At 60.4% G+C, this 23,191-nt stretch overlaps 3 protein-coding genes across 6 annotated transcripts in view; 1 reads left to right on the forward strand and 2 right to left on the reverse strand.

Moving 5' to 3' along the window:
- Nucleotides 1-646: 646 nt before the first annotated feature.
- On the forward strand, nt 647-11,279 carry KCNA10 (potassium channel, voltage gated shaker related subfamily A, member 10). Its single transcript, XM_005860041.2, has 4 exons — nt 647-1,073; nt 2,783-3,081; nt 5,321-5,421; nt 9,544-11,279. The coding sequence occupies exon 4, from the start codon at nt 9,599-9,601 to the stop codon at nt 11,138-11,140; it is 1,542 nt and encodes a 513-aa protein (XP_005860103.1). The 5' UTR covers nt 647-1,073; nt 2,783-3,081; nt 5,321-5,421; nt 9,544-9,598; the 3' UTR covers nt 11,141-11,279.
- Nucleotides 6,246-12,921, reverse strand: LOC106725033. Of its 4 annotated transcripts, XR_001360890.1 has the most exons (7): nt 12,635-12,921; nt 11,906-12,067; nt 11,653-11,817; nt 9,475-9,612; nt 8,999-9,109; nt 7,537-7,592; nt 6,246-6,954 (listed from the first exon to the last, which is right to left on the reverse strand). XR_001360890.1 is itself a non-coding variant. In XM_014534620.1 (6 exons), the coding sequence occupies exons 2-6, from the start codon at nt 11,821-11,823 to the stop codon at nt 6,771-6,773; spliced, it is 603 nt and encodes a 200-aa protein (XP_014390106.1). In that variant the 5' UTR covers nt 11,824-11,989; nt 12,635-12,921; the 3' UTR covers nt 6,246-6,770. The 4 variants fall into 4 exon arrangements, 3 of the variants coding, with proteins under 3 accessions (XP_014390106.1, XP_014390105.1, XP_014390107.1); XM_014534620.1 differs by having other exon boundaries at nt 6,246-6,905; nt 11,661-11,989; XM_014534619.1 differs by having other exon boundaries at nt 6,246-6,905; nt 11,661-12,067.
- Nucleotides 12,922-20,094: 7,173 nt separating this feature from the next.
- Nucleotides 20,095-23,191, reverse strand: part of LOC102241708 (chymosin) — an 11,260-nt gene continuing 8,163 nt past the window's right edge. Inside the window, exons 6-9 of the mRNA XM_005860042.2 lie at nt 23,004-23,117; nt 22,152-22,296; nt 21,077-21,175; nt 20,095-20,348 (exon numbers count right to left, since the gene is read on the reverse strand). Of these exons, the coding sequence (XP_005860104.1) occupies nt 20,211-20,348; nt 21,077-21,175; nt 22,152-22,296; nt 23,004-23,117 (496 nt within the window). The 3' untranslated portion in view covers nt 20,095-20,210. The remainder of the gene's footprint in view (nt 20,349-21,076; nt 21,176-22,151; nt 22,297-23,003; nt 23,118-23,191) is intronic.

The raw sequence follows: 23,191 nt of genomic DNA on the forward strand, positions 1-23,191 counted from the left end.
ACTGCGGGTTGGCATCGCTTGCTCACAGTAAGGGGTTACTTTTCAACCCCTACCCCAGCCAAGTCAGCCGTACTTGGAATAAGAATGTTTAAGAAAAGGTTCAACTTGTTGAGACTGTAATAGTTGTTTTTATTTTTTAATTTTTTGTTAATCCTCACCCGAGGATATTTTTCCATTGATTTTTAGAGAGAGTGGAAGCGAGAGGGGGAGACAGAGAGAAACATCGATGTGGGAGAGACACATCCATTGGTTGCCTCCCCAGGATCCAGCCTGCAACGGAGGTACGTCCCCTTGACTGGAATCGAACCCGAGACCCTTCAGTCCTCAGGCGGACGCTCTATCCACTGGGATAAACCGGCTGGAGCATTGTTTTTATTGTTACACTCTTCTATTTTTCACTGTTTTTCTATTGTGGATGTGTAGTTTTAAAAAATAGAAAAAAAACATTAAAAAAATAAAGATGAAAGGTGGGGCCGCTAGCTAGAGAGGAGGCTCACTGGTTCTTGTCAACCAACCAAGGCCCAGGGGAAGCCTCTCCCACCAAACCCCTCGGCCAGGAGCCACAGCCTTGGCCATGGGCCTGGGGACGCTCCCTCCGTGCTATTGGTCAGCCCTGGCCCCGCCCCGCCCACCTCCCCCACAGGTTAATCTCATCGACATTCTCAGGTGCCTCCTGCCGCCCGGAGCGAGGACCCAGAGATGGCTAAGCCCTGGCCCGCGGCCCGGAGGTGCTCGCTCGCTCGGAGAGACCGTTCAGGACCGGCCTGCTGTCGGGGACCTGGCCGGAGCCGAATGTTCGCTCCTCCGGCAGATGGGCATGGTGGGGCCGCGGCCAGAAGGCAGCGCCTGCGGGACGCCGCACAGAACGGACTTGAGGTCACCACCCCCGCCTTCCGGGAGAAGCCAAACTGGAGACTCACAGCGCCCCGGACCTGACCCGAGGACGGAGACCCCCGGTGCTGTGCCTGCCCCTGAAGCACCTCCTCTTTCCACCTCGGGGCTCAGCCCCCCATCGCGGCCCTAGTTGCACTGTGAGGGCCTCGTTTCATTAGAGCGCCCCCTCCAGGACGCCGGTGAGAATGCACCCCCGCACAAGCACACCCTCCCCAGAGCGGGGCCTCTCCCTCCCCAGGGTCACACCCTTGAAGGTGCCACTCTTGGAAGATGGGTCAGTGGGTTGTTTTGTGAGGGTTTGAGGGAGCAGGGCCTCCTGAGGGGACCGAGCTCCCGTCTGCCTTCCTCCGACTACAAACAGCCTCTCAGAACGCGATCCAATGTGCTTTCCCCCAGTTTAATGAAAATCAGTCTCACCTGAGACCCAAGGCCAGCGCTGGGCCAAGGCCTCGCAGGTGGCTCCTTCCGCAGGGGCGCTGCAGCCTCGTGGAATGAGCCTCCTTCCCACGGGCGGGAGGGGGGCCCTCGCCGAGCAAGACCGAAATGCCGCTCTGCAAAGTCTCGGGGCATCAATATTTCATGCCTCTGGAGCTGTCTTTGTTTTTATGCAAATTGCTCGGGCTGCCAGATGGGCCAGGGCTGGCGGGCAGCCTCATCCATCACCAGGCAGTTCCCTCCTCCCCACCCTGCGACCGCCAGGGCCTGGCAGCCTGGCCCCGGTGCGGCCCGTCCTCTCCCTCCATCTGCACAGCGGCCACAGCCCTGTCCTGGACACTGGGGACACAGAGGCAGCCCGAGGCCAGGTTGCTGCCCTGGGGGCTCACAGGTGGAAGGACCTCATGGCGGGCGGGAGGGGAAGCAGCTGTCACTTCAGCGCCCGGCTCTGCAGCTTCCTTTTTCATCACAAGGAGCCTGTGAGGCGGGCGGAAGGGGGCTCCTGTCCCAGCTTGCCAGTGAAAAGCCCAGGTCCCCCAGCAAGTCAGTGGCAGAGCTGCTCCAGGCGCCCTCCAGCCGCCCAGTCCTCCTCTCATCCAACCCCTCATGAGCTGTGATCTGGAGGCGCTGCCCCTCCTGGCCCAGCTGCCCCTGGCCTGCCTGGCTCCGGCCTCTGTGGCCTCCGTCCCCACAGCTGGACCCTGACCTCACTAGCAGCCCTGGCCCCGCCTGGCTCCGAGCCTTGGCCCACCTCCGAGGGCTTAGCCACGGCCGCTCCTCCAGCGTGGGGTCTGCCTTGCTCCTGCCAGTTCTTGCCCCCTCGAGATCAGGAATGAGAGACACCCCAATGCTGACTCTTACCCGGTGGCTCCGCCTAATGCTGTGATTCCACGGGGGCTCTGGGCTCTGCCTCTTAGCTGGAGTCACACTCCCTTCGCAATTGCCCAGCATGGCATCCTTCCTACAAGTACTGCCCGCCTGTCTCCCCCCAGGCGGTGGGTTTAGTCGCACCAGCCGGCCCCAGTCTACCCTTTGGGCCCAGTAGCCCCAGGCTACCCCTTGGGCCCCGTGTCCCTGATCGTGCGAAGACAGGCCCCAGTCACAGCACTCAGTCCTGCCCGGTCCTTCCCACAGGCCCAGGGTTCCAGGGCAGTAACCGCGATGCAGGTGACACTCAGGGCAGGGCCCTCTGAGCTCACAGCCCTGGGTCCAGGGGCAGAGCCTGCAGGGATTGCTGGGCTCCTGCGATGTCACCAGGCTGGAGTCAAAGGCTGCTTAGAACAGCGCTGCCCGGGGAACTCGGGGGACCTGCCAGGAACTCCCAGGGGGACCCTGGCAAGTCATAGGCCTCTGCGTCTGCATCAGTGACGGCCAACGTCCCGTCTACGCCCCTGAATCTGCAAACCAGCGGTCGCGATGCTAATCACTCTTCCCCTTGCTGCCTCTCCCCTAGGTCAGGGTCGGACTGCGATGGAATAAATGGCCACGTCCTCAGTGCTGGGATGGCCAGCGCCCTTCGCCCAAGCCCAGCAGCCGGGCAGGGCCTGGATGCCCCCCATCCCTGCTGCTGGGAGGGGGTTCCCGCCCTGGGAGGGGCTTCCTGCCCGAGAGGGGCTGCAGCAGACCTTTCGACATCTCCTGATTCCAGAGCTCCTATCTGTGTCTGCGCCTTGTCGAAGAGGCAGTAGCCACCTCCGCGGCCTGCCCTGTGACTGCAGTGTTCCCCGTCTCCCCGTATAACAGCCTCGCCAGGTAAACAGCAAACTGCCCTTTACATCCGAGGAGTTCGGGGAGGCCAAGAGCAAAAAGGTGTGGGCCCATGAGTCAGAAAGGTTCAGAGACGCCCCAGGTCTGTCTGAGTCCAGAGCCGCTCTCCGATGCTGCCCGGAAGGGACCCTGCTGTCATGTCTCGTGGGGGCGGGCCATCCCTGAGCTTGGAGTCTGCAGGCAAACCAGGCTGTTGCATGCACCCAGCCTTCCTGTGCGCGTGCCGTTGTGCATATGCCGAGTGTACCGTCTCCGTACTCTCGTCCCAGCTTTGAGGGACCCCATTTATCCTACGAGACTCAGCCCAGGCCGCTCGGGAGGGAGGAGAGCTTCCCTCCTCTGTGCTCTGCAGCAGATGCTCATGTCCCACCTCCCCACCCCACCTCCCCACCACCCCTGCAGCTGCTCAGAGCTGGGTGCTGGGCCCACAATAGCTCCTGATAGGTCCACTCTACAGTCATAGGTCCACACCTATTGCTTTTGCGCCCCCCTCCCCTCCCCCCATTACCTCTCTGTCTCCACCTGGGAGCACAGTGCAGGGCAAACATGCGCTTGTAGGAAGAGAGCCTGCTCGCAGTGCTGTCCGCTGTCCGCAGCGCTCAGTGCTGAGGGAGGGAGCAGGGCCTCACTCTGGGCGGCTCAGGCCTGAGGGCCGTTTGTTCCCTGGCCTCAGAAAGCAGCTTCCTATTCACCCCCACGTGGCCTCACCCGCCCCCCTCTGGGCCGCCTCTCCCCTGCCAAGCCTCGCCCCAGGGCACACAGTTGGGGTGGTCCAGGCGTCGCTGAGTGTGCATGGCCCTGCCTGTCCCTTTGCCCCCGAAACTGGAGTGCGGGAGTTTAGGTCAGAAGGGCAAGCCCAGCCCAGGCCCGAGGGGCCCCGGGATCTGATCAGGGAGTTGTTTTTCATGGCTCGGTGTCCAGTGGATCGAATGGAGGTCCAGGCCGCTGCCCGCTCCCGGCTGGTGGTAACGGAGCCAGAGGTCAGAGTGGGGAGCAGGGAGATCAGGTTCTTGGGAGGGAGCACGCGGGACTGTGTCACTGGCCTGCATGACACGGGGAGGGGGCCGGGGACATGTCCAGGTGGGGGGGCCGGGACGACCGGGAGGTCAGACCTCAACGGGGCAGCATGAGAAACAGGACTTTAGGCAGACTGTGATCCAGGGAGCTGGAGCCGTTCCAGGGAGCAGGGAATTCGGGGCCCAGCAGGCAGGGTCAGGACCCCACCTCGCCTCTAACTCAAGCAGGGCAGCTTCTCTTGGTTTTGTGTTTGGACTTTCATGCAAAATGTCCTTTGAAGAGAGAAAGGGTTGTGGTGATGAGGAGGAGGAGGAGGGGGACTTGGAGTCTCAGAGAGGTTAGGCAGTTTGCCTAAGGTCACACAGCTAGTAGCAGAGCCTAGATTTGGGCCCAGGCGGTCGGCTCCAGAGCCTGTGCTAAACCACTGTGTTGTGTTGCCTCAGAGCGAAGAGGGCTGTTGGCAAGGTGACCAGCTAGTAAATGTAAAACTCATCACGTCTTATAACCAGTGCAGCTTTATTCCAGCTCTCGGCCTCTGCAGATAGAGTCCCTCGGGGCAGTGAGGTCAGAGAGCACAGGGTGTCCCCTGTGGGGACAAGGGCTCCCCCCCCCTCTCTCTCTCTCTCTCTGCAGGGTCCTCCCCAACACTCCCTGTCCTCGGCCATGGCCTTCCCATGAGGCCTGAGGGCGTCTGGTTGGAGTTGGAGGAAAGGGCCCTGTCCCTGGTCAGTCAGGCCAAGGTTCTGGCCCCCAGTCCAGGGGGACATCAAGCCCCAGCTGTACCCCCACTCTGGCCCTTGTCATAGGGAGAGGCCCCGGCAAAGTCTAGGTCCCTCATAAGAACCTCAGAGCCAGGGACAGTCCCTGAGGAGCGCGGGGAACCAGGACTGGCTGGACGACCCCTTTGAGGGCTGGTCTCCGAGCTGGGGGTGATGTGGGAGACAGGGCCCACCATCGCCACCCTCTGTGCCTCCGTGTGATCACGGCTTTGGGGAAATGGGCCTGAATCAGCAGCTAATTCAGGCTCTGGGTCAGCATCAGATCTGACCCCGAATCCACTTTGCCCTGTTTCCCCGCTGCCCTGCGCCTGCCACCACCCCTGGCCCAGCCCCTCGGCGTCCTCCGGAGGCAGACAGCAGGGGCGATCCTGTTTCACGGAGGGTAGGGTTTCCGAGTCCAGGCATCAGCTTCAGGCTTCTTCTTCCAGAGCTCCTGCCGCCGACGCCCCGGGGCCATGGGGAGCTGACCCAGCCGGGCACCCAGGCCCCCACAGGCCGACCAGGCACGCCTGCTCCTCGCTGCTCCCCGGTGAGTCCTTGCCACCCTACCCTCTGACCCGCCCTGTTCTCCTGACGCTCCCGAGGCATTCTGGGGAAGTTCAGTCGTGAGCTTGGCAACAGGCGTGAGCTCCCAGGTTGGCTCGGTTCCCAGCACGATCTTAGGGAGACGCGTTACTCTCTGGTCCACATTCCTCGCTCATGTGGCTCGGAGCCTTCTAGAACAGCAGGCTCAACCCCCCACCTGAGCCTGGGCTGTCCCCAGACCCCCGCCCACTCTGCCCACGTCTGCTCCAGAAATTCTGGGCCTTCTTGGGGTTGAAGGGGGCCCCAGAGTCCCCTTGCTCAGTGGCCCACGTAAGAGCCACAGGAGAGCAAGCCCAGGAGGCAGAGCAGAACTTGGGCCAGAGAATGGGCTGGCTTCTGGGGGTGGGGGGTGTCGGGCACACAGGCAGCTTCCAGCACCTACCCCACCCCACCCCGCAGGTGCCCGCAATCCCTCCATGACTGCTTCATTTCATTGCTCACACCTTCGCGTCCCAAGCAATGAGCTATTCAACAGGTATGGACAGAGGCCCTTCTCGGGGCAAGACAACACACTAGGTCAGTGATGGTGAACCTTTTGAGCTTGGCGTGTCAGCATTTTGAAAAACCCTAACTTAACTCTGGTGCCGTGTCACATGTAGAAATTTTTTGATATTTGCAACCATAGTAAAACAAAGATTTATATTTTTGATATTTATTTTATATATTTAAATGCCATTTAACAAAGAAAAATCAACCAAAAAAATGAGTTCGAGTGTCACCTCTGACACGCGTGTCATAGGTTGGCCATCACTGCACTAGGTACTGGGGTGACACGGGATCAGAACCCTTGCCCAGGTCACTCTGTGGACAGGGTGATTATCCCAGCTTTCCAGACGAGGGAATTGAGGCCCAGAGAGGTTAAGTAACTTTCCCCAGGGCACACAGCGCACTGCATCCTGGAACCTAGCCGTGGGGAGGTTCTTTAGGGAGGTGAGCCCGAGGCAATAACTCAAGACTCGGGGTGCTTGCAAAAAGGAGAGGCTGCCATTCAGCATCTTGTTGTTCAGTGTCAACATTTAATACCGGCCTTGCCTCCCCAGCCCCGGCTGCCTGTGCAGGAAAGGACAGTGTGGGAGGGCGGGGGCACTGTGGGAGGGTGACCGCCCCATGGAGCAGGGTTCCTCCTCTCCAGCCCCCACAAGGATACCGTGCGTGGCCATGGACCCCAGAATTGGCTGCGGAGACTAGATGAGGCCGGGGCCCACCACAGCATTGGAGGGAAAGGGGTGCACACAGTTCCAGGCCGGGCGTGGGGAGGGGGTGTCGATCTGGCTGGGGAGTCGCCACTAGAGGCTATGCCGGGGCAACTGGATCCACCTGGCTGTGAGCAGGAGCACCTGGTAACCACGTGGGGAGCCATGGCCGCAATCCAGGTGAGAGGAGAGGAGGGTGGGAGAGAGGACATCCCGCAGGCAGACCCCGCAGGACCTGGAAACCGATGCAGGTGTGAAGCCGGGGAGAGTCAGCCGGGCATGAGCTGGGGGACGCAGAAGCCAAGGTGACTCAGACGATCAAGGGGCGCCGAAGGCAGGCCCTGTGACCCCAGGAGTCTCCATTTTACAGGTGAAGAAACTGAGGCACAGGTTCAATGACTTGCACGGGGCTAGTGCTCACAGTTGCAAGTCTCGGCCTGCAGGCTCCAGAGTGAGGGCTTGTAACTAGTGTTACCAGCAAACGGGGGGCCATCCGAGGCCCTGGTGGTGCACAGAACCAGGAGGTCCGGGAGGAGGCCCGTGAGCCCTGCTCCCAGCCGCCCCCAGAGCAAAGTCTTCTCCCCAAAGTCAGGAAACCGAGCCCAGCTCTCCCTGCTGGAAGGCGTTACCCGCGGGTCCCTCTCAGCATTGCCGCGGCTGCTGCTCAGGTTTTAAAGGAAAGAGCCTCGGCCGTGTCGCTATAGGAACACAGCTCTGTCCTTGAGCCGTCCCCGCAGGAGGGAGACAGACGACCCCCGCTGGGCCCACCCCACTCTAACAAGGAAGAGAGCCGCATGCCCAGCCTCCCGGGCCCCCTCCTCCCTCCTAAGCCCTCCCTGTCACCCCGAAGAGCAAACGCACTTCACCTGCGCCTTTAGGGCACGCGTCCTCTCCAGGTGCCGTCTGACTCCCAGCCAGTGTCCTGGAGGGAAGAAACACAGTGTGTTCAGGGGAAAGAGGTTGTTTGCCCCAACACACCGTCTCGGCGGGCGCTGTGCCCGGCCAGTGCCAGATGCTGAGGCCCCAGGCGCTGTGGGGGACTCCAGTCCGATGTCACTTCAGCCTCGAGCGCCCGTGATCCCACTGGAGCCTCCGAGAGCTTGTGTGGAGGCTCCCGCGGGGGAGCGCGGCTACTCGTATGCCCTTGACCCGAGACCGAGACGGGTCCTCTCCTCTGGGGGAAGGCCATCCTTGTCCACTCGGTGCGAGGGCAAGGATGGGCGAGGGAGGAGGGACACCCGCCCACCCCGCCAGCCAGGTCAGCCGAATCGGCCCTGGCGGTCAGTGGAGTGACATGTCAGCCAGGCCGCCCTCACAGCCCCCTGGAGCCCGAGAATGCTGGTGGAGGGACAGACATAGGGCCCCGCACTCTGCACGCGGATCCAGGACCCTGCCCGGCGCCATGGGAGCCGCCCCCAGATACCCCAGCCCACAGCCCCCCTCACCAGGGTGCCCCCACCCCCAGAGCATCCGCTCCTCCCAGGAGCCAGGAGGGCAGCCCAGGGGCAGAGCCCACTCCAGTCCTGGCTCATGCGGTTATTGTCCCTTAGCAGTGAGACGAGCGGACAGGATACGGACACACTGCGACACTGTAGGCTGTCCTGTCCCCTGTGAATGAGACTTCCCAGGCTGCGACCCTCGCCCCAGCTCGCCTGCCTTCAGTGTCCTTAGCACATTGCGGACCAGGAGTTTCCTTGCCAGCTTTGCCCAGTGGCCAGATAAGTCTCTACTGAACGAGTACAAAAAACGTTTTACATAGGTGTTAAAGGCACGCCTTAAAATTAAATACCCATCGCATTTTGAAGTTATTTATCACATGTTCTCACAAGCTAATGTCTTTTTAAAGGATGATACTTTGTAAAACACTGTGTCATATGAAAACACGAGGATTCTCGTGATCCGTCCGCAATGTGTTAAGTTGAAACCAAAGTGTGCGTGGGGCCGAGGAAGGAACCTCAGGCTGTTTGTGGGTGCCCAAGCCCCGCGGGACGCTCCCCTTAGCGCCCCCCTCAACGCACACACACAACCACCTACTTCCCACCTGCCGAAAGGGGTTTTTAGAAATCAAATCATTTCCCATAAACATCCTGGACTTAGGCCACACACATGCAAAAGAATAAAATTAAAATACCAACAGTTGTTGGCTTCTAAAGTTCCTGCGATGTGGGGAAGCTGGCGAAAACGACAGCTATAATCTAATGATCTTTCCACCCTGTACACGTGCAACCTCATGGACTGTGCCCTCCGAGCAAGCCTCGGAGTCCTCACAGGGCAGGGGCGAAGGCACAGAGAGCTCCCTGCCGGTGCCCACCCGGCCTCCAGCCTCACCTCTTTCCTCCCAGCGGGACCCACGGGGCTGTGTCTCCACGCCGCTCGCCACGGGGCCCAAGAGGAGGAGGCGGGTGCTGAGCAGGGGTGGCTTCCAGATGTGTCTTGAAGCTGAAACCGAAAGAATCCGTGAGGGCCTGGCTGTCCAGTGAGAGACAGGAGCTGAGGGTGAGACTGGGCGAGGAAGTGCGGGGTGCCCGGAAGGCCGCACACAAATGCGTGATTAACAATGTGTTAGCGTTAGGAAACGTTAACTCCTCGCCCACGGTGGCCGCTACCGACGACTGCGTATGGAGGCCCCTTTGTCTGGAGAAAGTTGTCCTTTCTCGGCCCGGCTCCCTCTCCCCGATGTCGTCTAGTTATTAGTGTGTGCAGACTCGGGGTGCAAACCGATCTCAAGGGAAGAATGTTGCCAAAACCACCAGGAGGTTCCTCCCCCAGCTGAGCATAAATCATCCCTTAGTCCAACGACCTACCTTCCGTCGAGGACCCAGGGCCAGCCGTCCCCTCCTCGCTCCCACCTGACGCGCCTCTTCTCCCCGCAGCTCCCCGCAGGCCGGGAAGACCGAGGTCTCCACTCCGCTCCCTGCCTCCCCTAGGATGGATGGATGCGGCTGGAAGGAAATGGAGGTGGCTCTGGTCAATTTCGATAACTCAGACGAAATCCAGGAACAGCCCGGCTACGACCCGGACCTGAACCCCACCAGCGCCCCCAGAGGCCGGCCTGGGGCCGGCCCCTTCTCCAGCTGGAAGCTGCTCCTCGGCGACAGTGGCAGCCACGAGACGGCCTTCTGCCGGCTCCCGGGAGACTACCCGGACCCCCCGGGGCCGGAGCCCGCGGCCCTGAACGAAGGGAACCAGCGGGTGATCATCAACATCGCGGGGCTGCGGTTCGAGACCCAGCTCCGCACCCTCACGCAGTTCCCAGAGACCCTCCTGGGCGACCGGGAGAAGCGGATGCGCTTCTTCGACTCCATGCGGAACGAGTATTTCTTTGACAGGAACCGGCCCAGCTTCGATGGGATCCTGTACTATTACCAGTCCGGCGGGAAGGTGCGGCGCCCGGCCAACGTCCCCGTCGACGTCTTCGCCGACGAGATCGCCTTCTACGAGCTGGGCAGCGAGGCCATGGACGAGTTCCGGGCGGACGAGGGCTACATCAAAGACCCCGAGACGCTGCTCCCCACCAACGACTTCCACCGGCAGTTCTGGCTCCTGTTCGAGTACCCCGAGAGCTCCATGGCCGCCCGGGGCGTGGCCACCGTGTCCGTGCTGGTGGTCATCCTGTCCATCACCATCTTCTGCATGGAGACGCTCCCCGAGTTCCGCGAGGACCGGGAGCTGAAGCTGGTGAGGGACCCCGGCCGCAACGTCAGCAGGCTGGTCCTCTCCCCGTCCATGTTCACCGACCCCTTCTTCATGGTGGAGTCCACCTGCATCGTGTGGTTCACCTTCGAGCTGGTGCTCCGGTTCGTGGTCTGCCCCAGCAAGGCCGGCTTCTTCCGCAACATCATGAACATCATCGACATCATCTCCATCATCCCCTACTTCGCGACGGTCATCACCGAGCTGGTCCAGGAGACGGAGCCCAGCGCTGAGCAGAACATGTCCCTGGCCATCCTGCGCGTCATCCGGCTGGTGCGGGTCTTCCGCATCTTCAAGCTCTCCCGCCACTCCAAGGGGCTGCAGATCCTGGGCCAGACGCTGAAGGCGTCCATGCAGGAGCTGGGGCTGCTCATCTTCTTCCTCTTCATCGGCGTCATCCTCTTCTCCAGCGCCGTCTACTTCGCCGAGGTGGACGAGCCCGAGTCCCATTTCTCCAGCATCCCCGACGGCTTCTGGTGGGCCGTGGTCACCATGACGACCGTGGGCTACGGCGACATGTGCCCGACCACCGCCGGGGGCAAGATTGTGGGCATCCTGTGCGCCATCGCCGGGGTCCTGACCATCGCGCTCCCGGTGCCCGTCATCGTCTCCAACTTCAACTACTTCTACCACCGGGAGACGCAGAAGGAGGAGAGGCAGAAGAACATGCCGCAGGAGATCAACAAGATCGCCCCCAGCGTGGGCTCGAGGACGGGCAGCGCCGACTCGCTCAGCAAGACCAACGGCGGCTGCTCTGCAGAGCAGTCCCTGGAGTGAGCTGTGCCCGCTTCCTGGCCGCGGGTCCCTCTGTCTCTGCGTCTCTGTGTCTCTGCCTCTCTCTCCCTTCCCCTGCCTCTTCCGCTCTGTTTTCCCAAAGAGCAAAACGTACCTTCGCGGCCAGCAGGCCACCTCTGACTGCAAGCCGTTTCAATAAACACGTTCTGCTGCTGCTGCTGTTTTCTAAGCTGTTTCTTCTCCACCGACCACACGAGAAACGGGATTTCCCTCTCTCCTGGGAGGGGCCCTGCAGGTCCTGCGACTCACCTGTGGTTCCCAAGACCAGCTGCCAGCTCGGTCAGCAGCTCGCCTCCTGCTGGCACTGCCCAGCCCTCGCCCTGCTCTGGGCACAGTCCCCTCCCACAACTTGCTCAGAGGCCCTCTGAGGAGGCACCGCTGGTGCGGGAAGGTATGAGGCAGGCGCTTCCGGTGGCAGAAACCCAACTTGGACGGAACCGAGAGAAAGAGAGAGAGAGAGAGAGAGAGAGAGAGAGAGAGAGAGAGGACTGTACCTGCTCACCGACTGAGATGCAGGGAACGGGCTGTAGCTCCGAGTGCGTCACCGTCAGAGCTCTGGCCACGTCTGTCCATCTCCTCCCTCTGCTGGGGGCTTCGTGCCCTTGAGGCGGGCATTCTCCCGGGGGCAGGGGGCATGGCAGTCCCAGGCCACAGCGTGTCTCCATCGAACCAAAGAAAAATAAATAAATAAATAAATAAATAAACAAACAAACATATACACACACACACACACAATCACCTTCCTACCTAATTAGTATCTGTAATTCCGCGCAAACATGTTAGGTCCAGAAGTAGGGATTTTCTGTCTGGTCACCGCTGTGTCCCCAGGGCCTGTCCAGCACACAGCAGGGACCAGGAACTAGGTGGTGCCTTGATGAACTGTCCCTTCAAGCCCTCCCTCCAATGACCCTAAAGAGACCAAACTTAGCTACTCTGCGGGCTGGTAGGTTTCATTCTCCCACCCCCACTCTCCCCCAAACTCCAGGCCATAGGCTGCGGCCGGCCACTCCTTAGTGGGGGTATGAGTGCAGGGACCCTGGAAGGCGCTGCAGGGGAGGCTGCTCTGCCTGGTGGAGGCTTGGAGGGGGTAGGAGAGCAGGACCCCCGGCCTCTCTGAGCCCCCATTTGGAAGGTCTCTCAGGAGGTGGTGTCTCAGACCCCCTCACAGGCCTTCCAGGGGAACCCCTGAGCCCGTCTCCATAGCATCCGGAAGCCCTGCCTCCGGGGGGCGGCGTAGACGGCTCCCCTGGAGCCCAGACCCTGCCCCAGCCCCACACACTGACCAGCCGGCCCCCCCTCAGCAGCCACCTGCTCCCGGGAAGTCCTGCTCCGGCCACCTGCACCCCAGCTGCTGAGGACCAAGGCCCCACCCTCTACCCCTGTCCCCTCCATATTAGGTCCTGGGGGGGGCAGAAGGGACACCCAGCCCCCCCCCCTCGGCAGCTGCCCAGCTCCTAGAAAATAAAGCGCAACCACCCCATGCAGGGAAGCGCCCCAGCGGCTCTCTGAAGGGAGGAAGAAAGCCGTGGGGGTCTCCCCAGAGACCACGGTGTCGCCCAGGGCAGATCTTAGAGACGGAGGCCGCCGGCTTCGGCTTCAATCGCAGGGATGAAAGGAGCTGGGGTGGCCGGCCCGGGAGGCGGGTAACAGGAAGATCAGACACATCCTGTGATTGCTTCTCAGGGGAGGCAGAGGTAGAAAGCCGCCTGCGAAATGTCACCGGATAATGAATGCTGCTTCCCTCGTCTCCGAGGTGCCTGTCAGGCGCCTGGGGAGGGAATGACAGCGAAGCTCATTAGGAGTTTCGAGCGGATCTGCTTTCTCCCCCGAGCCACAGGGGCCCCAGCTGAGCCCCCTCCTTCCCACCACCACCCTCACGGTCTGTCGCTAACAAATAATCCAGGCAAGTGTGATAGAAAAAAATACGTGGGACAGAAATAATAACACCAAGCCCCCAGGGTGGTGGTGGGAATTCAATCAGGTAACGGAGGCAATTCCTTAGCAAAAGGTAAAACGCGGGGGACAGGCGGACACAGCAGGATGGAGACAGATGAGGCCCAGGATAAGGGCTCGCCCGCAAGGGGTCACCCTTCAGGGGCCACGCTGGGCCCTGTAACGTCATAATCCCCGCCCAGCGTCCGCTGCAAAACAGCCCAACAAACGAAGGAAGAGAAGAGGAAGGGAGAGAAATGGAGATGACACAACGAATGGATTGTGTCCCCTGAGAATGGATTCGAACCGGCAGCATCCAGCACAAAATGAAAGGCTTTGATAGGCAGGAGGGAGCGGAACCAGGAGGTTCTACTGGCAAAACATGCGGGTTGGTTATGGCAAAGTGACTTTCCTTCGGGGATGGCTGGGGTCTCTCACCAGGGCTCCAACCGGTGCCGACCGGCGGCTCCTGACCCACTGGTTTAAGATTCCGTTTCTGGGAGAGCCACAACTAAGTCCCAGTTTGGTGACCAACGTGGGGCTTGGCATAAGTGACTCCATCCTGGGCCTGCTGTCTGGTTTCTAACAGCATCACTGGACTAAGGAGACAGTCAGAGCTGCCAAACGTTCAAGGGCAAGTCCTGGGGATGGTGCCTGGAGCCCTGCGGAGCTCGGTGGCAGCCAGCCTCCAGCCAGCCCACAGCCACTCCCCCTCCCTGGCCAGCCCCATCCCATCGCAGCTCTCGGCTGCCCTCTGGCTTCAGCTCTCTGAACTTCCAGAGAACCCTGCCGAGACCCTGGGGCCACCTCTTGGGTCGGGGTGGGGGTCGGGGGGAGGCCCTGCAGGTTGTCCGGAGGCTGGGACGACCTGGGAGCTTGTCTGGAGCAGCGGAGTCAGGGGAGCTAGTCCCAGGCCGGCCCCAGGGAAGGACAGGCACCCACGAGGCAGCAACGTGGGGACCACCTGACCGGTGAGGTTTCCAGGTGCCCGGGCTGCTTCCCTTCCCCACCCCCACCCCCTTCAGATCCCTGTCCCACGTCGGAGGTTCGGAAACAGGCTGCACAGGGACCGCACCTTCTGGACTGAAAACTGGGGTTCTCGCTGTGCAAGAAACAGTCTGGCAGCGGGCGCTTGGATTCAGAACGAGCTGCTTGTTTAGGACACTGCAGTCAAAGGAGAGGGTCATGCGACAGGGCATGTAAAACCTAACACCGCCCCCGCCCCCCCAATAAATCTCACGGCGCCCAGGTCCTTTTGTCCCTTGAGGTCCAACCAGCCCCAGAATGAGCTGTTTCCGAGCAGACCTGGGCAGCTTTAGGCCTGGGGGAGGGGCTACCTCTCAGGGCTAGAAGGGGAAGGAGTGATGGGCGGAAGGATGGTGTGGGGCTGACAGGCAGTGGGGAGAAAGGACACCCCTCCTAAGACTATGTTATGTGCCTCCAAAAGGAAGTGTTGAAGCCTTAATCCCCACTGTGACTGGCTTCGGAGCCAGGGTCTGTAAAGAGGCAACTAAGGTTAAATGAGGTCATAAAGGTGGGGCCCTAATCCCATAGGGCTGATGTCCTTAGGAGGAGGAGACACCAGGGATGTGCGGGCACAGAGGAGGCAGGTGAGGACACAGAGAGAAGGCGGCTGTCGGCAAGCCGAGGAGAGAGGCCTCGGGAGAAACCAACCCTGCCGACACCCTGATCTTGGACTTCCAGCCTCCAGACTGTGAGGAAAAATTGTGTTGCCTACAGCAACCATAGGTGGTGTCTGCTTATGGCAGCCTGAACTGACGAACACGCCACGGGAGACGAGGAGGAAGGCACAGACGTCAGGGTGGTCTGAGGAGAGGGGGTCCCAGCGACCTTTCCCAGGGAGCACCCCCTGGGCAGTAGAAAGCCCGGCCTCTCTACTCAGGTCTAAATAAGTCCTTAGAATCCAGGCCAAGTCCATAGCCCAAATGCCACCAAGAAACTAGGATATCTGCATGGCACCGTCTGCACCGGCCTGTCAATCGATCCATTCATCTGCCTCACAGGCCCAAGCCAATGGTTTCTGAAGTTCCCCAGATCCCAGTCTATTCTCTCCCTCTCTGGCCTGGTCTCCCTGGAAACGTGTGGACTCGGGAAAGTCCTTGGAGATGCCCTACTGTTTGTATGTTATGCCAACTCGCCAGGGCCAGGGGCCAGGTACTGGAGCTCTGGCCCAAGCTCCCCTTCAGCTTGGAGCCACCTGCCTCCCTCTCTCAGAAGCTGAGGCCCAGACACTGGCCACCAGGGGGACTCAGGGAGCCCCAGGGACACCGCCTGGGCATCTGAACAGCTAGTCAGCCCACAAACCCCTTCATTGCTTATGATGACTCTCTCTGGATCAGAAATGCCCCCCGGGGAGCGGATATGGGGACAGCTAAGATTGGGGCTGACCGGCAGGACATCCCAGGCCACAGTTCAGAGCTGCAGGGGGTGTGGCTGGCCCCCACCCAGGACACTCCTGGACACAGGAGACACCTGTCTCCAGGGGCTCCTTGTTCCCTCTCACAAGCCCTAAAAATAAAGCTCCCAGGACGCAGTTATTCTGGTCTCAGCGCTAAACGCGGCCCCGGGAAAGAAAGGGGCTCTCGGGTTTCGCGGCTGGGCCAGAGGAGAGGCAAGGACAAAAGGCGGGGGATGGAGCTTTGGCGCTGGCACTGAGGAAACCAAGGCCGCCAGCCCAGAGGAGGTGGCCGGGCCATGCGCAGTCCCTGAAAAGGGGGCACAATTCCACCAGCCAGATGGGGAGACAGCTTCAACCCCGAAACTGCAGTGAGTGCGTAATGCACCAGGTCCTGGCTGCCCTCCAAGCTCCCCGGAGCTGTCGCTCCTTGGGGTGAAGGGCCGTGCCACCGACTCCAGGGGCTGATGCTACCCCCACGCCCCTCGGGCACACACAACAGGCACATCCTTGCCGGCCCAGCTCTAGTCCAAAATGCACGTCTGCTATCACGGATGATCCAGAAAGATGTGAGAGGGCGGGCACCAGAGAACAAAGACTGAGAAAGAAAAAGCTACCAAGCGCGACGTCCACTGACTGCGGGGTTTCGGGACAGGGACCAGGCCTGCTATGTCTGTGCCTCCTGCATTGTGCCTTGCGCATAGTAGGCACTTAGTAAATCCTATTGTTTGCATGGCCATTGCCCTGGGAACCTGGGGTGGGGAGGAGTAGGAACGTTGCAGGATATAAAACAAGGTGTACAAAGCCGGCGTTTGAGATTTCACCACTAGGGGGCGCTCCAGGACAAGCGCTGACACCTGGCCGCCCCCACCCTGATTTGGAGCTTAGAGGGGACAGTTTGTGGTTTGTTTATTCAGGCAAGTACGTCTACTGAACAGTTAATTATTCTGCGTCAAACACTATGTGCCGGGCAGGATACAAAATGATTTTGATGTGACTCCTGCCCTCCGCGAGGGGGTCATCTCATTAGAAATAAGGGCGGCATAAACAAAAACTAACATATCCACGTTTGCTTGCTGGTCACTTCTATTTATGGAGGGTGGATTCATCTGCACACACTTTACCCATCATGCCTGTCTCGCCTCATATCCGCACCCCTTACCGCTCACGGCTTTGAGCCTTCCCTTCCCACCTCAGCATCCTTTTCCCGTGACGCTTAAAACCATGTGATACACCACACAGTTTACACACTTATCATCTCCATTGTCTGCGTCCCCACAGCGCTCCCTGGGGGGGGGCGGAGGGACCCTCTGCTGTGCCCTCTGATGGACACAGTACACGGAACAGTGCTTCGCACAGTAGGTACAAAAAACACCCTTTTAAATAAATAAGACCGGTGGCAATTCTAATTAGCCCCGAGTACACCCAGTGGCCAGGAGCCAGCCAGCATCCTCCTGCGGTGGGAGGGGTCTTCTCGGAGGAGGTGACCTTTCTGCTGGTTCTGAAGGAGGAAGAGCGGTTCCCAGGTGGGAGACAGTGGAAAGGAGCCTCAGGCAAAGGGAACAGCATGAGCAGGTGCTCAGAGGACAGGGCAGACCAGATGTCCCTCAGCAGGGAGGTGCTGCATGTCCTGGCTATTTGGGGCCCCCAACCATGACCAGGGCTACTGGGCAGTAGCCAGCCTCATCCCTCTGCCTGCCCCAGGATGCCCCTCGGCCCACGGCCCCTCTGCCTGCTGCCGCTCTCCACCTGCCTTTTCGGGGTCCAGGGCTCGCCGACCTGGGCAACCTCTCTCACTCGGCTCTATTCTCCTTCCAACAAGAAACAAACCACACAGCTCAGAAAACAATCCATCATCCTGTCACAACATTTCCATTTCAAAGGTCTCCTTCCTCAGCTTCTCTCTGGCCAAATGCTTCCTCTCATTAAGGAGGCACCGGCAGGAGAAATGAGTGACAGGGAAGGGAGAGGAAATGGAAATGAGGCTGTGGACCTGGGCTCTGCCACCATCTGGGCAGGGGCAGGGATACCATGTGTCTGTGTGTGTCTGTGTGTGTCTCTGTGTACATGTATGTTATGTTATGTGTCTGTGTACTTTTGTGTATATGCATACGTGCCGTGTGTCATGTGCATGTATCGTGTATTGTGTGTGTCTCTGTGTGTGTATGTATGTTATGTATCTGTACTTTTATGTATGTGTATATGTGTTATGTACATGTATCGTATGTTGTGTGTATGTCTCTGTGTCTGTGTGTATATGTATGTGTCTGTGTGCTTTTTGTGTATATGTGTTGTGTGCATGTGCATGTATTGTATGTTGTGTGTGTGTCTCTGTGTCTGTGTGTACTCGTGTTTGTGAACTCATGTTTCTCAGTGCTCATGATTCATGCCAGTCAAGCAGAGATCTGCCCGCTCAGATCACAGAGCCTAAGCCCCCTGCTTGTCTCCCCCCACTTGTCTGGCTCCCTCCACATGCCAGGAGCCTCCTGGGTACCAGGGTTCCGGGGAGAGACGGGTGCTGCCCATCGGGCACTGGAGCAGAGTCTCTAGTCAGCCACATGCTGAGCAGTCTGATGGGGAAGATGGGAGGGGGCGGGGCTTGTCACCTCAGAGGATGCTCAGCTGGCGGGGAGGGATGAGGAGCAGCTCCAGGCCACAGGGAGCGGAAAGGCGCCCCGGGCCAAGGGCAGGGCATGAGTCAGGCCTTGCGCCAGCCCTGCCGGTGCTGGGAGCGGCCGTGGCAGCAGCCACGCTGCACCAAATGCCCGGGGTGGGCTGGTGAGCATGACCAGGAGACTTCCCCGGCTGCCCTCTCCCTGCCCGGGCAGGACCCAAGGTAGGGAGTCAGCCCAGCCCTGCAGGGGCCCCTCCCAGCTCCCCCCGCCCCCCTGGCTGCCCCTCCTCATAAGCAAACAGCACATGTGCTGACGGGTACTCCCCCTCCTCCCCTCGCAGAGCCATGCGGCAGCTCAGCCACCTGCTCTCCCTTCGGTCCCCCTACAGAGCCCGGAGCCTTCCCCGGGGCAGCAAAGGATCGGGAGCACCCCGTAAGGAAGCAAGCAGGGGGCTCCCCAGGACCTCACTGAGCGCCTCCCTCGCTCCCTCACTCACTCACTCCCTCCCTCCTCCAACGAGACTCGAGTTAGGGAGGCAGCACCCAAGACATGGAGCTGAGAGCAGCGCAGTGCCCGCAGGGGAGACCGGCGAGGGGACAGTGCTGGGTACCGAGGCCAGGCTGGGGGCAGTGGGCACACAGGGCACCCCCAGCCTGGTCAGCAGCATCCAGCAGAGGCTGGGCCGAGGGGCAGAAGGGCAGTGAGACGTCCGAGGGGGTGGGTGTGGAGAGCATCCAGGAGCACCCCCTTGGCAGCCAGGAGAGCCCCCTGGCAGACGGGCTGCCCACGGCCTCTACCCAGGAGGGAGCTGCCTCCGGTGGTCGCTGCCCTCCCAGGACGGGGCGGCACCCCAAGCTCCTGGTTCATGAAAGTCGTCATATTTAGACTTTCTACATTACCTCCAGTTGCGCTGGGGATGTTTAAAATACAGCGTGTTAAGCATAAATCATTGAAACATAACACCTTTTTGTGTGTGAGTCTGTTTGGCACTTTTTTTAAAGTGACAAGAAGCCTAAAAATAATGGCAGTGGCCCAGTTCTGTCTCGTTGTTGGCGGACGGACAGCATGGGTCTTAGATAAGAAAAGCGAGGCTTAGGGGCGTCGCCAACACCAGGACTGCCTCCTGGGCACCGGGCTCTCCTCCCTGACCCTGGAGGGCTCGACACTCAGGCCCGGGGCCCAGCCCCGTCCTCCTGCAGCCTCTGCCAGGCCACCCCAGCTCCTCAGCTCCCCCGACCACAGCCTGAGCGCTCCCTCCTCCAAGGGACGGACAGACACAGACACACACACACACACACACACACACACACACACACACGCTCTGGGCAGTGCCAGGGGCGGACCTACGGCTCTGGCTGAGCCTGCGTCTGCCTCACCTGCCCTCAGTGAGCAGGGCGATGGGGCCAGGACGAGGGGGCGGGACGCAGTGGTGACAGGAGCCCGGTCCATTGCGCTGCCCCCTGTTGGGGAAGCGAGGGGCCTTTCCCATGGGGCAAGGGCCTCTCCGCGGGCACCAGTGGGTCAGGTTTGGAGTCAAACTGAGGATGGAGCTCTGGCCCAACGTCACGGCGACCTCAAGACCCACAGACCTTCCCAGATGCCCTCTGCCTGTGCCCCTAACTCTCCTCCTAGAGTCAGCGGGGCTGCCTCTTCACAGACCTGGAGTCTTTCTCCATGTGGTCAGGGTCCTCTGCTCAGCCCCACATCCCAACCCCAGCTCCCCGGTGCAGGCGTCACCCTGCAACAGTCTCCCCGCTGTGCCCTTTCCCCAGCAAGGAGACCAGCAAGGAAAGATTTGACCGGAAGTGGCCCTTCACCTGTGACAGTCTCCCATCCGCAGTGTCCCCAGCCCTCTCCCCCATGTGGCCCCAGCTCTGCCCGACACCCCACGTGACAGCCACACCCATGACAGCCACACCCATGACAGTGCAGGACGTCAGCCCCAAAGAGGCAGGCTTTGCAGAGAAGTGGTATTTATTGAGAACCATCTGCCCAGAAACACGACCCACGTGTGTGCAGGCATGCACGTGTGTGTGCACATGTGTGCAGGCATGCATGTGTCGGGGCAGTGCGGCTCACGTCAGGCGCGTCAGATGGCCTTGGCCAGCCCCACGCGGTTGTTGGCCCTGTCGAAGACGCTGAAGTACTCGCGGATGAAGACGTCCCCCAGGATCCACTGCTCGGAGCTGTCGTCGCCCTGGAAGCCACTGGAGCAGAAGCCGGAGTCCTGGGAGAGGCGAGACTGAGGTGACGCTGGGCCCAGCCAGCCGCGGGTCCCCCTCCCGTGCCCTCCCCCGTGGCTCTCAGCTATTCTTTCCTTCCGTCCCTGAAATCGCCTGCCCAGGCAGGCAAACAAGCATGAGGTTCATCCCACTCAACAGGTGAAGAAATTGATGCTCAAAACATATAAAAGGGGCGTGATCCAAGGTCAGCTGGTGGGGCCCCCTCACCCCACTCCTCACTTCCTCTCCAGCCCCCCATCTTCCAACTCCCATGACCTCCTGCCCTGACGACCTGCCAGAGCAGCTTGGGGACCCGAGGCCTTGCTAGTTGGGGTGCTTAGGATTAGGTCAAACCCAATCACTGGGAATCTGGGTCCCCACAAAACCCAGGCGATCTAAGAACATCCCAGACAGACGAGGCCCCTGGGCTGAGGAGCTAGAGCAGTGGACAGAGGCTCCCACGGGGTCTATGGCCCTGCCTCCCCCTCCCTCAAACCCAGGCCTCTGTCCTCCCCACCTGCCCCATTTCTCCCAGGACGCAGCTGCAGCAGCCACACACGCGGCCCAGGGACCACAGCGCCACCCTCAGGAGGGCCAGCTGGTCTAAGCACACGTCCTGCGTTCTCCATCTAGGCCCCCCACTTACCACCAACTTGGCTGACCCTCCAGGAGGGCGGAGGGCCCTGGTGAGCCTGGGGCTCCCCCCCCCTCAATCCCACCCCGAGACGCATACCTGGCTGGTGTAGGCGGAGGCGGGCAGCGGGTACTTTTTGCCGTTGATCTCAAAGACCACAGTGGGCATGCTGCTCAGGCTCCCGCAGTTGATCTCAAACTGGAAAACCAACCAAAACAGACTCACAGAGAAGAAGCTGACGGTTGCCCGAGGGGCGGGGCGGGGGCGGGTGGGAAAGGTGAAAGGGGACGGAGAGGTACAAACTCCAGTCGTGAGAGAAGGGAGTCATGGGTGCCACATACAGCAGAGAAAACAGTCAGTAATATCAGAGCTGTGTACGGAGACGGATGGTCATGCACTTGGTGTGGTGGTCACTGTGTAAGTACGTAAATGTCAAGTCACTGTGCTGTGCACCTGGAACTAATATAAGATTGTATTACAGTATCAACTGTGCTGTAATAAGTCACTTAAAATTATGTTTTTAAAAAGACCAGAGAGAAGTCCTCTGAAAAGGGCGATGGGTGTACCCGGCCCGTGTGGCCCACTCGGTTGGTTGAGCGTCAACCCTGGAACCAGGAGGTCACTGGTGCCGATTCCCATCAGGACACATGCCCGGGTTGTGGGCTCGATCCCCAGTAGGGGGCGTGCAGGAGGCAGCTGATGGATGTTTCTCTCTCATCAAAGTTTCTATCTCTCTCTCCCTAACTCTCTCTGAAATCAATAAAAAATATTTTTTTGAAAATGTCCTCAGGTGATTGACAAAAAAAATTTTTTTTAAGGGCGATGGGTGTGACCGGAAGCAGCTGAGCCAGTCCCAGGTTAAGACCCCTTCCTGGGAACTGAGCCACGTGGTGGGGAGGGCCTGCTTTCTCAGCGCACCCTGGGAGGCTCAGGTTGGGGGGCCAGGAGCTCAGGCTGAGGGGACAGGAGGTCAGGCTGGGGGGACAAGTCAGGCTGGGGGGCCAGGAGGTCAGGCTGGGGGGACAGGTCAGGCTGGGGGACAGGTCAGGCTGGGGGCACAGGAGGCCACCGAGAAGGCCTCCCGGGAAACCATGACATCTGTGGTCCTCCGCCATCTCTCCCGTGCACCAAGGGGTCCCCTCAGGCAGTCTGGGAGGGCAGGGCCTGGCCTCACCATGCCATACTGGTCCTCTGTGGCTCCGATGGCCTTCTGGATGCTGAGGATGTCGCTGCTGGGCCCGACCAGCATGGAGGTGCCCGTGTCCAGGATGGCCTGGCAGCCGCCGTCACAGGCCACCACCACACCGTCGACTGTGACCCTGCAGAGGGAGACAGGACGGCCTTGCTGCGCCTCCCTCCCGGGTGCCCCTGGCTTCCCCTGCCAGGAGCCGGGCAGGGAGGACGCCCAATCCCCAAGTGCCCTTCCCTGGGACCCCTTCTTGGACTCTCCACAACTTCCTGAGCTCAGAGAAAAGACCCGAAACCATGTTCTCCCAACTCAGTGGCTAAATCAAGACCACCCCACCTTCTGTGGGACAACAACTGCAACAAAACAGCAAAGTCACGTGCACTGGAATGCACTTCACTCGTTGCCTGGAGACCGAGTTTTCTCCCCGCTGTTGACTTGCTGCACGTCTCGGGCAAGTTACCCAACCTTCCTGCACTCGGGCTGCCCATCCATGAAATGGGTACATTAATGACCCCTCCCTGACTTCCTAGGGATGGTTATGAGGTCCAAACCGGCAGCTAGAAAAGCATAAAGCGAGGGTACTCACGGCACCCACCTCGCTGGGTGTCAGTGAGATGAAAGGAGGCAGCCCACTCAGCCAGTGCCCCGCAGGGAGTAAGCGCTCAGGCAACGCCCCGTCTCATTCATAAAGCAGAGGCGAGGCTGTGACTGTCAAGGCCATGGGCCTGGGAGTCTCATTCAGACTCTGGTGTGATGGTCTCCTGGGTGGCTGACCCCGGGCCCCACGGCCCCACCCTGGAGGGAGCCTCTGGCCGGGCATGGCCGCCGCTCACCCACCTGTCCACGGTGAACTGCCAGTACTCCTGCACGGTGATGGGCACCCAGTGCAGCGAGCCGGTGTAGTAGGACGGGTCGATGGCCCCCAGCGTGAGCATGCTCCCGGGGCCGTTCCTGAAACCAAGGACAGGCGTGTTGTGGCACTCGGCGCCCGGCTGCAGCCCGGCTGCGGGAGGGGACCCCGGGGA

This window comes from Myotis brandtii, unplaced genomic scaffold, assembly GCF_000412655.1.
Source record: "Myotis brandtii unplaced genomic scaffold, ASM41265v1 scaffold131, whole genome shotgun sequence".
Taxonomy (NCBI): domain Eukaryota; kingdom Metazoa; phylum Chordata; class Mammalia; order Chiroptera; family Vespertilionidae; genus Myotis; species Myotis brandtii.